This window comes from Leptonychotes weddellii, chromosome 16 (genome assembly GCF_054177405.1).
Source record: "Leptonychotes weddellii isolate Sample4059 chromosome 16, ASM5417740v2, whole genome shotgun sequence".
NCBI lineage: Eukaryota > Metazoa > Chordata > Mammalia > Carnivora > Phocidae > Leptonychotes > Leptonychotes weddellii.
Genome location: NC_138384.1, coordinates 37,543,265 through 37,558,594, shown reverse-complemented (window position 1 = coordinate 37,558,594; position 15,330 = coordinate 37,543,265). Strand labels below are relative to the sequence as shown.

The 15,330-nt window shown below is 51.9% G+C and overlaps 2 protein-coding genes across 2 annotated transcripts; both read right to left on the bottom strand.

The window, feature by feature from the left end:
• Positions 1–6,969: 6,969 nt before the first annotated feature.
• On the bottom strand, positions 6,970–8,439 carry FFAR3 (free fatty acid receptor 3). The gene is made up of 2 exons (XM_031038582.2): positions 8,393–8,439; positions 6,970–8,201 (listed from the first exon to the last, which is right to left on the bottom strand). The coding sequence occupies exon 2, from the start codon at positions 8,188–8,190 to the stop codon at positions 7,219–7,221; it is 972 nt and encodes a 323-aa protein (XP_030894442.2). The 5' UTR covers positions 8,191–8,201; positions 8,393–8,439; the 3' UTR covers positions 6,970–7,218.
• Positions 8,440–11,502: 3,063 nt separating this feature from the next.
• Positions 11,503–12,471, bottom strand: FFAR1 (free fatty acid receptor 1). Its single transcript, XM_006742819.2, has one exon. The coding sequence runs from the start codon at positions 12,469–12,471 to the stop codon at positions 11,572–11,574; it is 900 nt and encodes a 299-aa protein (XP_006742882.1). The 3' UTR covers positions 11,503–11,571.
• Positions 12,472–15,330: the final 2,859 nt, after the last annotated feature.

Genomic DNA, 15,330 nt, shown 5'->3' with positions numbered 1-15,330 from the left:
CATGACCCCCTTCTCGATTAATTTGCTAGAGCGGCTCGCAGAACTCACCGAAAAATTTTACTTGCTAGATTACTCATCTATTGTAAAAGGCTAAACTCAGGGATAGCCGGATGGAAGAGACACAGAGGGCAAGGTACAAGATGGGGAAGGGGTGCGGAGCTTCCATGCCCTCTCCTAGCGCACTGCTCTCCCCAAATCTCCACGTGTTCACCAACTGGAAACATTCTGCTCCCCACCCTTTTGAGTTTATATGGAGGCTTCATTACCTAGGCAAGGTTGATTAAATCACTGGCCATCAGGATTGATTCAGCCTCCAGCCCCTGTCCCCTCTCTAAGCCTCTGATCCCTCAGTTGGTTCCCTTGGCAACCAGCCAGCCCCATCCTTAGGTGGAGGTCCCAGAGTCACCTCAGCATAACAAAAGACACCTTTGTTGCTCTCATCATTTAGGAAATCCCAAGGGTTTTAGGAGCTCTATGGCAGGAATGGGCTGAGGAGCAACTAAGACCCTTGGCTGAAGTCCAAATATATTTGTTATTATAAATCACGTATCAGAGTCAGAGGATATGGTTACCTAGGTCAGCAGTTCGTTACTTTTATTGCCTGGAGGTATTCTGTTGCATGGCTACATCACAGTTTTTAAATCCATTCTCTCCTGATGGACACCTGCACCATTTTCCGTTTGGGGCTATGGTGATTAAAGCCGCTGTGAATATTTGTATGGTCTGTGTGTACAGGGTTGCTCTCATCCTCCCGAGTAACACCTAGGAGGACATTGCTGTGTTGTGAGGTCAGAAGCGATGCCTCCCAAGCCCTCGTGTGTTTCTCTTGTCCCAGAGCCTGGCCCGATGCCTCACCAGGCTGGCTGGGGTACGGCGGGCACGCATGTAACAGCAGGAACACTGCCAGCACCCCCAACCAGGGCCCAGGTTTGCTGGCCTGTTTGTTCAGTCCACTCTGCAGTGAACACTCCTGTATATGTCTTTTCCGGCTGACCTTTTGATTCACAACATATAATTTGATTGTTTTCCAAAGGATGAGCAAACAAGGAGTTATTCTGAAGGAGGTTTCTAGGGTGTCAGAAAGATGAGGGTTGTGCTCTGAGTGCTGAGAACCACTAGGCAACGATTATCAGAAAGGGTGGGGGAGGCCAGGGACAAGGTAAGCCGCAAGCCCCTAATTGTGTGCACACATTGTTAAGTGGTGAATTAGGCATCCAGGAACACATCTTGTCATCTTCATGTAGCCGTTTTTGTATGTGACGGTGACTCCACAGGCCAGAAGACTGCGTAGCTCTCCTGTTTCTAAGAACACTGAGGACATCGTTCATGATCCCCACTTGTTCAACCTTCTCTTGTTTCCATGGCAATGTGTCCCATAATAAGCATGGGAATTTTTATCAATAAAAGGAGAGGCGCCTGCAGCACAGACTGTCAGTCAGATGATATTCAACCTCAAAGAGGGTCCCATCCAGTAGGTTTTGTTTTTTTGTTTTGTTTTCTTCTGTTTTTGTCTTGTAATGCTGTGTCCATGCAGGGACCCAGCCAATCAGCTCCCAAAAGCCTTCAAATGAGGGGAGTCCCGACATCTTGGTGCCAGAGCTACTTGACGGGACCCGTAAGAAATCTCCCTTGAGTCTAGCTAAGATAGGTAAGATAAACACTAGGATTTCATAGTTCCTCCAAAGCAAATAGTCAGAATTTAGAAATTCCAGGCTCATAAAATTAGTTAGAAGATGAGAAGATGTCACCAAGTGGATTCTAGTCGGATATAGGATGCTTAGATAGAGGCTTATCTGTTACAGTTAAGATGCATTTGCTACAAGTTAGAGACTCTCTGGCTAATAGGGAGTCAGTTATAGTTATTGACAGTGAGTGTGGAGGTGAGGATCCTAGCTCAGCAAGGCCTTTTTTATCCTTCTCCTCTGGCTCCCTTAGCTTGTTAGCTTCCTTCCTCAAGTTTGTGGCCTTATGACCCCCAAGTGTCTGCTACAGCTCCAAGTATCACATCCTCATGTAAAAGTTTCCAAACCAGGAAGGGAGAGGGCAGCTCCTCACACATCCGTCTCTTTCAGTATGGAGAAAAATCTTTCCCAGACACCCCCCTCCCCCAGCAGACTTCTTACCTTTTACTGTCTAGAATTGGGTCATTGTGTGTACATTCTGAGAGCAGTCACCAGTAAAGGGGAACGATATTGTCGTGGTTAGTGCCAATTACAATTTGACCCTGGGACTAGGGGGTTTGCATGAGGGGATGATTGATTTGGTTGTCTAAATTCAGTGAAATGAGTCTAAATTCGGTAAAATCACCTCCCTTCCAAAAATATTTCTGACCCATTTCCTCTTCTGCAACATTTTCTGTCCCCTCACTCCACGCTTCCATTGGGGGGGGTGAGCTCTGTGCACCATCCCATGCCCACCAGGTTCCTCAAACTTCATTTCTTCTCTCCCGTTCTTTTCTGGAATGTGATCCCAGCATCCTTTTGCTAGATCTCAGGCCGCCATCTTGGTGCCTTGATCTCCCTCTGTTCGGATGTTTTTCAGAACTGGCCTTAAAAGGAAGTCAGCAGGCTTCTCACAGACTCTGCAGAGTTTTAGGGGCCACAACTACCTATATTGCCTTGGATTCTTTTTTTTTTTAACCAAAGAGGTCACGTCAGAGGGAGGAAGGTAAAAAGTTGAGCACTTTCGCACACTAGTTCATTTTTTTTTTCCCTCCACGGCAGACTCCGTGTCCCACTTACAGTTCTCCTCTCCCAGAATCTATGGCCTGACATCTTCCACATTCTTTTACCTTTATTGCTGCTCTGCTTCCTGCTTTGAGATGATTATTGCAACGAATTTTGCAGAGTCCCAGCCTTCTTGCTTACCCCCATCTGTTCTTCACCTCCCTTCCTGCTCCCCCAACCCTGACCTGGTCTAGTTTTCGCCCCCTCCCCAGCATCCAGTTGAGGCAGACTGACCTCTCCTGCCCTGCATCACAGCTTCTTTGCCCCGCCAGGCACATTCCCAGGCTGCGAGGCCACTTGCTAAAACAGCCAAAGGCTCTGGTCACAGGTGGTGTATTCAAAAGTCAGCAAGTCAGCCTGCCTCACCTTACCTAGTTTTCTCGCTGCTTTCCTTCCTGCCCCTCTACCCTCCTCTGGTGGGCACTGGTCTACAAATACTTTGAACTTGTTGCTGCACAACCCTGCAACAGTCACTGCTATTGGCCAAGCCGTATCGAACAGTCTCTGCCAGTTTCTTTCTTTTTTTTAAAGATTATTTATTTATTTATTTATTTATTTATTTATTTGACAGAGAGGGAGAGAGAGAGAGAGAGAGCACAAGCACAAGCAGGGGGAGTGGCAGGCAGAGGGAGAGGGAAAAGCAGGCTTCCCGTGGAGCAGGGAGCCCGATGCGGGGCTCAATCCCAGGACCCTGGGATCATGACCTGAGCCGAAGGTAACCGCTTAACCGACTGAGCCACCCCGGCACCCCTCTCTGTCAGTTTCTTAATGACTTTGTGAGTAGCCTCCCTCAGTTTCTGGTCACATGTGGAGATTTAAAACTTCTGGCCTCCTCTCTGTTCCTTATACACTGAAACCTGACTTCTGGCCCAGGGTACCTGCGGCAGGGATGGGTCATGTCTGCCCTGCCTCCCGTGCTTCTGTGTTGTGCTGCCTTCGGGCTTCCTGAAAGGCTTCCTTCTAGGAGGGAAAAATCTCCTCCTCCATAATGGCCATCGATGAGTTCCTTTTGTAAATCTTGAAAAACTTGTTTTGTTACTTAACAAAATTATATTGCTGAGAACCCTTGCTTTCTAAAATCCCGCTGTCAGAAACTCGGCTGTTTGAAATCTGGTCAGTGAAGAATGGAACATCCCACTGCTGCTCAGATGATCTGAGCGGGCGCATGTGACACCGAGAAGCAGCCTAGCTTTTCAACCCCCAGAGCTTCAGAAAAAGAGTTTTCAGACCCAGGATTCTGCCTTTATCTTCTCTTCGTATTTTCCAAAGGAACAGGACCCCGAGTCCACTTCTCAGCCCGGGCCTGACATTGACCTCTTTGCATACAGGTTTCTTTGCTCTGAGCCGGTCAAGCACTGCTTCGCTGGAAGTTCACCCAGACATTCCCCTCACCCCAAATCCTAAAATAACCCTGTCTCTTCTCTCGTGAGACACCCACGCTTCCTTGGAATGTGGTCTCCTTTGCTCCAGCAGCCTAATAAACGGGCTGCCGTTGTGTGAGATGGGCTTTATCACTCTGTGATGCAAGACCACTTCTCTAGCTCATGCATTCTCAGCAGGGCCAACATTGCCCCCCAAAGAGGTGAAATGAGTTGCAGGGGAGCCATGGTTTGTGGCCTTCCAAAGGGCTGTACCCATAAACAGGTATCTAGTGTATCTGTTGTATTAAAATTTCATGGGCAGGGGAGAAGAAGGTGATGAATAGGGAAAAAAAAATACCCAAAAAGGCTCCTTGAGGGGACAGAGACAAAAAAGTTTTGAGAAACATTGCTTTAGCTAAATATTGAGTAGCTTTTGGTGTCCATTGTGCATCAGATGCCCACTTATTGGCTCTCTGTTGCAGCTAGAATTGAGTTCTTCTGACCTCTGTCTTGGGAGAGCCAACCTGGTTTGACCTCTTCCAGCGTCTAGAATTTCCACCTCACCCATGGGGAGCTCCCACCTGCTTGCTCGGCCAACTGGTGAGAGAGCATGATGCTCGTCACGCACACAGATGCTCCCACGCCACCTGTCTGCCGGTCTCATTTCTCTGCCTAGATGGGCACAGGGCAATGGTCGCAGAATACACCTGCCATTCCCTGAGCACCCCTTTCCCTTGGCTTCTGCAAGATATGGAAAACGCTGCCACAGTCCCCTCACCACGGCCCAGACAAAGGTCCAGCCTCTGATGACTTTTCACCCTCCCCACCCCTAGCCTTCTGCTTGTACAGACCGGGGAGGGGGTAGCGCTGGCTGATAGTTGGAAGCAGCAAAGCCCTCTGAGCCACCTCTTCTCCCTCATTATAAACCCTGGGAGAGGAGTCAGGCTCCTGTCCTTCATGGCCCTCTCTAGAATGTGGGGTTTGCAGTTCCTTTTTGTTCTGAGTTGGGTCCTTGTTACCAATTCTGGAGTCACAAGACTCAATGTCACCTTTGTTCCCTTTCTGAACCATGTAGACTCATGTTTTTTTTTTTTTTTTTTTTTAAAGATTTTATTTATTTGACAGAGAGAGCACAAGCAGAGGGAGAGAGAGGGAGAAGCAGGTTCCCCGCCGAGCAAGGAGCCCGATGTGGGACTCGATCCCTGGACTCTGGGATCATGGCCTGGGCCGAAGGCAGCCGCTTAACCGACTGAGCCACCCAGGCGTCCCTAGACTCATGTTTATATTAACTTCTTAGCTGTCACCAGGGCTGAGTGCCTTGGGACAGAAGATGAGTCACAAGTCAGAGAGACAGCACATGCTTCCATCTCTGTACCGAGATGATGTCTCTCCCCTTCCATCTGAAATCCAATCCCCCACCCACTGCCAGCCCTGGTTCTCCAGTGACCCTCACCCAGGAAGAAAGCCGATGCTAAACACATTCATATTAAAAGTCTTTGCAGTTCTCAGCCCAGCCACCTGCACACAGTAGGTGCACAACAAATGTTTTTGAACTAAAGCTGAGTGAGTACAGACAGGTGCCCGCATTTCTCTGGTTGCCTTGCTGGGAGTGGAGGCTCTAACCCATGCTTTCTCATGCACCATCCTTCAGTAGGAAAGGAAAGCTTACTAAATGATCACATCTCGAAAAAATAGCTCTTAAGAACATACAACTGTCTTTGAAGTCAACTGTGCTGACTGATTAGCTTTGTTTTTTCGAGCGGGTTTCTAATAATAAGGGAAGAGGACTTAGCAACACTGAGAGCCGAGCTGCTTTGCATGCCGTTCCAGTTGTCCTCATGGCCTGTTTACATCTGTCCTGGCCAGACTGTCTCGCTGGCTCTGGAAGCCAGACTTGGCCCCCTCTCTGTGGATGATACACAGCTGGAGGCAGAAGAGCAGAGTGGATGAGGGGCATGGGATTAGAAGTCAGCTAATTCCGGCCTCCAGTCCTGCTGTAGTCACTTACTGACGGAGGATCTCAGGTAGGAGACTTCACCTTCTGGGCCCATCCCCTCATCTGCAAAGCGGGAATAATGATAGTACCTGCCACATGGTTACTGAGAGGATCGAAGAAGATAGTGGGTGAGGCCAAGTCCTTCACATAGGTTAGCTGTTACTTTTATTCCTCCAATCCAGATCCTCTCCTGACATCTAGGCATTTTAGCCCTTTTCCTTCGGAGTCTGGGTGTTTTATCCTTCCATCCACCAATCCCATTTGGCCCAGATATACCATAAGACAAAGATAGGGGCACCTGGGTGGCTCAGTTGGTTGAGCATCCAACTCTTGATTTCTTGATTTCAGCTCAGGTGATGATCTCAGGGTCGTGAGATGGAGCCCTGTGTCGGGCTCTGTGCTGGGTGTGGAGCCAGGGAGGGATTCTCTCTCTCCCTCTCCCTCTGCACCGCCCCCCCTCACTCACACATGCGCGCTCTCTCTCTCTCTAAAACAAAACAAAACAAAACAAAAAAACACACAGAATAAGGAAAGACCATTCTCTTTTACTTGCTACCAGATTTATTTAGGTAATTTTTTTTCTGTCATTTTTCATAAATGTCCCTGAAAATCTGAATTTACTGAACAATGGAAACTTTTTGGAAAAATCCACATGAAAGCAGGATGCTCCCTCAAGCCTAGGGTCCTGTGTACCCACTCTTGACCTGCTGGGTAGGAACAGCTCTGAAGGATGGCTTCTTCCCCCTCCCGTCCCAGGCCACCAGGCAGCTCCCTCAGTCCCTGGTCACTGCTCTCAGCTCCTCCTTTACCTTCCGAAAAGCACAGGAGCCGGCCTGCTGCCATGGGAGCTCATTTTTCTCCAGCGCATGCTCTCATCCTGACTATCTCCCAGGGCCAAATCCATGGCGTTGGGGGCGGGGGGGCAGGGTCAGAGGGAGATGGGAAAGGAGGGCAGTTGGGTAAGATCGAGAGCTGGGCTTGGGTGAGCACGTCCTTGGGAAGTCTGGGTGCCTGCTCCGCCCAGCTGCATCAGCCCCCAGGCCCCCACTCCCCGGTCCTGCCTGACTCGAGCTAGGAACTGCCCGGTCATTCAGCTGCTGGCTCCAAAGCCCTCCTGGAGTCCACTCCCTGTTCTCTATGTCGGACAGCTCCCGCGTCTGCCCCCCTCCTCATTCTTCTTCAGCTTCATGCTGCCCTCCTGCCTCCAAGGGTCCCAGCCCCCAGTCAGCCGTCTCAGCAGCCCGTGAAAGTCAGCCTGGAATCCAGATGATGAGAAGTAGTAGACAAAGGGGTCGACACAGGAATTCAGGATGCTAAGAAGCAGCACATAAGTTCTCCAGGCCGGGCTTTCACCCTGGACGAAGCCCACGACATGAGACACGTTGTAGGGCCCAAAGCAGACGAGGAAGTTGAGCAGAGTGGCTGCCACAAGCCCAACCACCCTCCTCCACCTCCGGTGGCTGGCTCCCCTGCTGAGCACCCATACCAGGTGGGCATAGCAGTAGCTGGTGATGAGCAGGGGCACCCCAAAAAGGACCACAGCCATCTCCAGCCTGATGGGCAGGAGAACAGTCAGCTGGTTGTCCTGGAATTCCAGGTAGCAGGTGCTATTGATAGTCTGGCTGTAGGAGGAGTTCGCTGAGAATTCCATGATGTAGACCACGCTGCAGTGAGCGCTGGCTAGGAGCCAGCAGGCCCCGCTGACCAGGCTGGCCTGTCCAGGCCTGGGCCGGGCCTTGTACCATAGCGGATAGGCCACACTCAGGAAGCGCTCGATGCTTACAGCTGCCAGGAGGAGGGAGGTCAGATAGATGGTGGTGAAGAAGAGGAATCCAGAGAAGGGGCAGAAGATGAAGGGCAGGGGCCAGTGCATGTCATTGGCAGCCTCCACCATGCGGAACGGCAGGAAGAGCAGCAGGAGCAGGTCTGAGAGGGTCAGGTTGAGCAAGAGCACGTCCACAGCCAGGGGGCGCCGCCGCAGCTTGCCCACGAAGATCACCAAGGCCACCATGTTGAGGGGGAGCCCCACGAGGAAGGTGAAGAGGCACACAGAGAAGTAGAGCCAGTGATTGCCGGGGAAGAAGGATAAGTTCGGGCTTGTGCCCATGGTGATGGCCACTGGAGAAAGAGACAGCTAGATGGAGGGGGCAGTCTGGGGAGGGGGACCTTTATTCCCCATGCCAGCAGCATCTCAACCGTTGGCAGGGAACAGTCATCCCCCTCACCCCTGACCACCTCATGCCACCTGATGCTTTCTCCAGCAGGGTCAGCCTCACCCCCTTCCAAGCCCCTCATGGCCCCATGCTCACCTGCTTATTTGAGAACCCAACTGCTCTGCCCCCAGCACTTGGCCGACTCCTGCAGAACAGTGTAAGTTAGCTCTTTATCTGGCAGAACTAATAAAGACCCATGACATCATTCACTGTTGACCAATTGCACAAAAGACGCCTTTAGTTCCTTTACCAGCACCGTGCCAGTATGCAAAATGAGGAGCAAATTCCACAACTATGTGCCTTGCTCTTGGGCTGTCTCGGAGGGGATGCTCGAGCCAGCCCTGAGCCGACTTCACCTTCCCCTCCCAGATCCTCCACTTGATTTTTATCTGCTTCTCTGGGATGGCAGTCATCCAATTTGCCTTGTAAGGGCAGGAAGTCTCTGGGGTGATGGTAATAATAAGACTAATGATGACAATGACGATTTAGGGGGCGCATAATCCGTAGCAGACATTCCGCCTCTGAGGGCATCGCCGTTCTGTCCTTGGGCTTCCCCGTGGGGAAGTGACTCACTCCAGGCAACACAGCTCATTAAGAATCACCACCAGGGTTCAAACCCCAGTTCTGTCCGACTTCAGAGATTATGGATTTATTCGTTCAAATATTTATGGAGCACAGTGAGATAACCATTTTATACCTGCTGGGATGGCTATGGGCAAAAAATTGGACAATGCCAAATGGTGGGTGGGAGGTGAAGGAATGGGACTCCTCTCATATGTTGCTGGTAAGAATATAAAATGGTAGAGTGACTTTGGAAAGTAGTTTCTTAAAACAGTTAATATCAATTTACCATGTGATCCAGCTCCACCATAGGTATCTACTTCAGCAATGTTCATAATAGCATTATTCATAATAGCCAAAAAGTAGGAACGCACGCCCCCGGTGGTCCATCAGCTGGTGAATGGATGGATCGTGTGGCATGTCCATACAATGGATTACTATTCGCCAGTAAAATGGAATGAAATACCTATGACTGCTAGAACCTCAAAAACATGCCAAGTGAAACAGGCCAGACATAAAAGGCCATACACTGTATGTTTCCATTTATATGAAATACCCAAAACAGGCCAATTTGTATCTACAGAAAGTAAATTACTGGTTGCCCCAGGGACTTAGGGGGATTAACTGTAAATGAGCAGGAGGGGGTCTTACTGGGCTGATGAAAATGTTCTAAACTGGATGATAGAGTTGCACACCTTAGTAAATTTGCTAAAAAGCATTGACTTGTACACTTAAAATGGGTGAATTTTATGAGATACCTATTTTATCTCAAATAAGTTGTTAAAAACAGTTTTTGCCGTCATGGGTTTGGTGGAGTGAGGTCTCGGGGGATGGAGTGGTCGGAGGGTAATAAAGCCTCAGCACAGAGGCAGAGAACCACTGGGGAAGCACTTAAGGCAAAAGAATGGCAGGTGCACAGGCTGACCTGCCGGGGGGACCTTGTAGAAGGCTTCGGGCTTAAGGGGCAGGGGTCATGAGGGTGCTGGCGGCAGATCGTGTGGGGCTTCAGGGACCCTAAGGAGGAACTAAATTCCACCCCTAGGAGCAGGCACAATTCACCAGAAGAAGTGGTCCAGCAGCAGCAGGTGCTCCCGAGCAGCGGGAGAGAGAGCGGTCCCTGGCTTTCTGGGAGGGGGGCGGTGAGGCCACTTGGGCTGGAGGTCGGCTTACCCTGAAATTCTCTGGTCTCACCACTGTGCAGGGAATAAACTTGTTTCTCGCTTCTTGGAGCCTCAGGCAAGTTACGTAACTTCTCTGGTCTGTTTTCATTTAATTATAAAACAGGAAATAACATTTTCCTTGGAGGGCTATTGTGAACATTCATTCCTGTAGCAAACATTTGTTGAGAGCCTACTATGTGCCAAGCTCCCCTCTAGGTGCTGGGAATATATCAGCAAATAAAATTCCTTGCCCTCGTAGACATTTATGCATAAAAAGAGATAGCTTGTATAAACCAGTTCGTGCACGCCAGGCATGTAGCCAGCCTTTCTGTGTCTTATGTGCTCGTGGCATTATCGTCTTTAGAGGAACAAGTCGGTTTCCTGCACCTCGCTTCATCAGAGCACGTGCCCAGATGTTTGTCTCCTCCATGGCCACTCTCCTCTACCCACTCTCTCGGGGTTCAGGGTGCCACCATTCACCTTTGCAAAGTGGACCACAAGGACAGGCGTTCACCCTGATACCCCAAGTGTTTCAAATGCCCCCTAACCCTTGGGGGTCTTGCCTTGAAGGATCGCATCCCACATCCCACCCCTTCCTTGCTGTAGAGCTTCGGAAAAATTTCTTAACCTGCAAAGATGTGATAATACTTGGTCAGGGACCGTAGCTAACTTAGGCAGTGCCTCTGTACAAATTAGGAAAAGGCACCCCCCTCCAGGTGGCAGTACCCTCCACCAGGATGCACTGCTTGAGGAGTGAGTGGTATCTTTGTTCAAATTAGGATAACATGTTCCTTCTCTGGATGGAAGCAGCCCCATGCCAGGCACATGGCTTGGCGAGCAAAGCACAGGTTAGAATTTAGTCAACGTTTGCCCCTCTGCCTGGCACGCTTGTGCAGTGAACCACCTGCCCATCTGTACAGCAGCTGCATGGCCAAATCAAAGGATTGTGTGAAATGGGACAACACTTTTAAAACGCTTGATGTGTTGACTGTCACATCTTAGAGACTCTGTATTTGTTGGTGACTATTTCTGGTGTTGTGGTGTTTTTTCTCCCTGCTGAAGCAGCTTTTCCTACCAACTTCCTGTTCACAGTTCCAATGCTGCCCTCTTGTGAGTTCCACCTGGTATAACAGCATCAATATCTTACCTCCTGCCTCTTCTCTTACTCAGAAATTAAACTGTTCTTTCCTAGGAAACATTTTGGGAGTAGCATCCCCCAAAGTGTATCATCAGAGTGGCATCTCCTCTAGATTGGAAGAAAACTTCCATAGCCCTGGCAGGTGGGGCAGGAGGAGAAGAGGGACAGGCAGAGGTGGGGAGTCGTGCTGATGCCTACAGAGGCAAGCTTACCTTCCTTCTGTGACCTAGCCCCTGGCCTCTGTTCTTCCCTCCAGCTGGGATGCAGTCTTCTGCCAGGCTCAGTTCTTTCCATAAGCAGGTCCAAGGATGCTCCCAGGCCAGGCTGCCCTGCAGGTCCTTTGGCTCCGGGCTCCAGGGGCCCGGACAAGCAGCCAGGCTCTCCTGCTCCATGCCCCTTCTTCCCAGCAGTGGCTACTACTTCTGGGATGTCCCTCCTTTTGTTCTTGCCACACTTGTTACCCGCCCAGCACCCCCTCCCAAGTAGCCAGTCACCAGCGGGTTGAGCACCACACTCCAAGCCCCTGTGATGAGCCCCAGTTTCCGCCAGTAGCCTCCCATGTTGGGGTGCAGGAAGCCAGCCACGTTGGAGGCGTTGTAAGGTCCTAAGCAGAGCAGCAGCGTGAGCAGAGCCCCGCCGGCCACCCAGGCTGCCCTTAGCTTCCGTCTGTGGCTCAGGCCTGAGCGGACCAGTGCCCGGAGGCAGCCCACGTAGCAGAAGGCTGTAATGCTCAGGGGCAGGAAGAAGAGCAGGAGAGAGAGGCTGAGGCGAGCAGGGCCCGCTGAGGCTGGGTCCCAGGCCTCCAGGCAGACTGGAGAGCCGTTGACTGGCGTGTTGATCCCCAGGGAGCTGGTGGTATTGTCCATCCAGCCTCCCGGAGCCTCCAACCCAAACACCAGCCCCAGGTGACAGAGGACAAGGGCCCATATGGCCGCACACACCCCCCAGGAATAGCGTGGCCTCCGGGCCGCTTGGTAGCCCAAGGGGAAGGCAGCCCCTAGGTAGCGGCCGACACTCAGGGCAGCCAGGAAGCCCCCGCCAGCATAGAGCGGAGCGAAGTGGGCCAGGGCAAAGGCAGGACAGAGTGGGGCCGGCAGAGGCCAGGCGCCCAAGGCCAGGGCCTCCACTGCCTTCAGGGGCAGAGAGGCTGCCAGCAGGAGGTCAGAGCAGCCCAGGTGGAGGGCATAGACAAGGCTGGGGGTGAGGCGGAGCCGGGCGTGGGACACGGCGCCCCCAATGGCCAGGGCATTGAGCGGGAAGCCCAGCGTAAAGGCAGCTGCGTAGAGAGCGAAGGAGAGCTGCGGGGGCAGGTCCATGGGGCCGGGGCTGGCCTCCACGCTCCTGAGCTCCACTCGCTCCCCACCCTTCGGCCTGGGGCGGGGTTGGGGAGGGGGTCAGGGGCTCCTGGGGTCACAGACTGCTCAGGGTATTAGAAACCATCTAGTGAGATACCAACTCTCTCAACCAGAGAGGCCCACTAGGGAGGTGGTGCCAGTGAGCAGGTGAGTCTGGGTTCGAAGTGAGGATGGCTAGCCCTCTGTCCTTTGCTTTCTTTCCACCATATCCTCTCTTAGAACACAACGGAAGCGGGCACGTCCCGTTAGAGGAAAGGCCTCCTGATTTCTGAGACTGGGGAGAGAAAGGGTAGAAAATTAGTGCAGAGTTGGGCCCCACGGTGTGTGTGTTTTTCCTAGGCCTGGAAGTTAGAGTACTGCGTCCACTCTCCTCCCCCAATTGCCTGGAAGGGAAACAGCTGCCCCCCTCCCCCCAACAGGGACAGCCGAAAGCCTGCAGAGCAGCTGGTGGAGGGTTGGTGGCAACTCCTAGCCAGGCGGGGGGAGAGGGATGTCAGAATTTGGGTAAGGTGGAGGCTGTGGCCAAGGGCAGGCGAAGGGGGGGGGGTGCCAGGGCAGAGCCCAAGGGTAAGCCAGGTCCCATCAGTGCCATAAGGAATGACCTTAACCAACTCCAGGGGGCACCCTAAGTGGGTAAGCTGAGGAGTTTGTGGGAATAATCGCCATGAAGAGAGGAGCCACAGAAAGAGGGACTCACCTCTTGGCGCTGCCTGCTGTCTCTGAGGCTCAGGAGTCCCCCTGGCTGGGCTGAGGGAGGGTGTCTGGGATGGGCAATGAGCTGGAAGAGAGAGGAGGGCGGGGTGGCAGGGCCATTAGCCTGAGCCATCAGTAGCCTGGGTGAGCAGCTAATGGGGCATCTCAAGCAGGAGCTGAGGCCAGGAGGTGAGGGTCCAAACAGATGATGCAAACACAGGAAGGGGACAGGGTAGCACTGAGGGTTTTTTCCTAGGCAGCGTGAGGAGTGTGTAGCTAGTCCCTTAAAGGAGCAGGGTTGTCAGGGGACGACCAGAACACAGCTCAATCCCACCCCACCCCAGCCTGTTCAGACCTGCTTCAGAGCCTGTGGGCAGGCCCTGGCCTTACGCGCTTGCTCATAGATAACACACTATGGTGGCCCACACCATGTCCATTTGGTGACTGATACATGTGGGATGATGAAGTCATCATTTCAAGGTGTTGTCTCTGCGACAGGCTGTGGGCACGTTTTGGGAGGAGAAGGTTTTCCCTCTCCTTTCCCCTCTGGCTCAAAGACAATAATTTCTGACCCTACCTTCTGGTGCTGGCAGGAGTGGGGAGGAGGACAGACAAGGGACGGGTCTCCTTTGGTGGGGCTGAAGTGCTGGGCTTCTCTCTGGGGCACTTGGAGGGACACTGAGCGGCTCTTCCTAAAGCACAGATGGTGCAAGACTACAGCTGGCTGCTTAGCTTTCTTCTCAGCCTCTGAGAAGTCAGCCGTTTACCTCCCTGCTGGGGTCACCCTGCCCCTCTAGGAAGACTTAAGTGAGATTTAAAATGGCCACAGGCTGTCTCTGTGATTCTGTCTCTCTCTCTCTGACTATGCCTGTGTCTGTCTGTCTGCCTGTCTGTCTCTGCCTCAAACAGACAACACAGCCTCTCTCTGGACTTCAGACTTCTCTGTTTTGGGGTGCATGTGTCGGTCATCAGGCCGCTATGTCCTTCCAAATTCCAAGTCATCCCGAACAAGCTTTGCTGGTGGTTTCCCGGAAGTGCTCCCCACCAGGCTTCCGGTGAGGGCAGCGTGGGATTCTCAGCATATCAACCATTGCCTCCAAAGAAATAATCAGATCCCCCTTTTCTACTTCAGTCGCTCAACTAATTCTTGGTTGCCTCCCTTCCCTGTCCTACCTATGTTGTCTAGCACCTCCCTTGGAGTGTAGAAGAACTTTCCATCTATTGTTTAGTATTTTATCTTTGAGAAACTGACAGAACCGAGGAAAAGTTAAAAGGAGGGCCATTTCACCTCCTGTAACCAGCATTTGGAAGAGGAGAAAAGCAGGGCGTGAAGGGAGACGTTGGATCTTCAAGATCCCTGCTTTGGTCCATGCTTCTGGCGGTTCAGGTCTCTGCCCAGTGTCACCTCCGCCGAGGGCCTTCCTCGAACCCTCTCCAAATGGGCCCCTCCCCTGCTCCAGTCTGCCTTCATCTTGCATGGTGTTTATTCCTAAGCACTCACGAGCCTGTGACATCAGATTTGCTGGCCCCTCTGCTAAAATGTTGGTCAGTGAGGCCCAAGATTTCTGTCTGCTTTGTTCTCTGCTTGTTGCATCCATAGTAGGGGCTCAGTAATTGAATGAACTGCCGGATGTCTGGGCCATGGGAGGACCGTGAGATCTGGGGCTGCATGGAGGGCTGCCTGGATTCTGGAGGCCCTGGCTTCAGAGTTGTTTGAACTCTGTTGGCCTGTTAACAGTCACATCTCTCGGTCAATTGGTCACGAAGTAGGTTTATGTTGGCAGCTGGGCTCGGACAGGATGGCAGGGCCCCTGCTGGTTGCCAGGGAGCCCGGGCCAGGCCTCACCAGGTTCAGGGCTGCCTTCAGGTCTTTAGAGGGGACCCTGCCCTAAAACCTTTTGGGCACCCTAGACTAGAGGTCACCAAGATGAGGATGATGTCATTCCTTTTTTGTACCCCAACAAATGTTCTATGCTGGATGCATTGACGTGTGCTTGGTAAGTGTTTGCTGAATAAACAGTTGAATGGGTGAATGATCCTGAACCTCATTCTTGAGACAGAAAGCCCAAACCCTTACCCTTTCCGTGAGACAGTTCTTGCTATCCCCCCTTCCTCCAGAAATGCTAA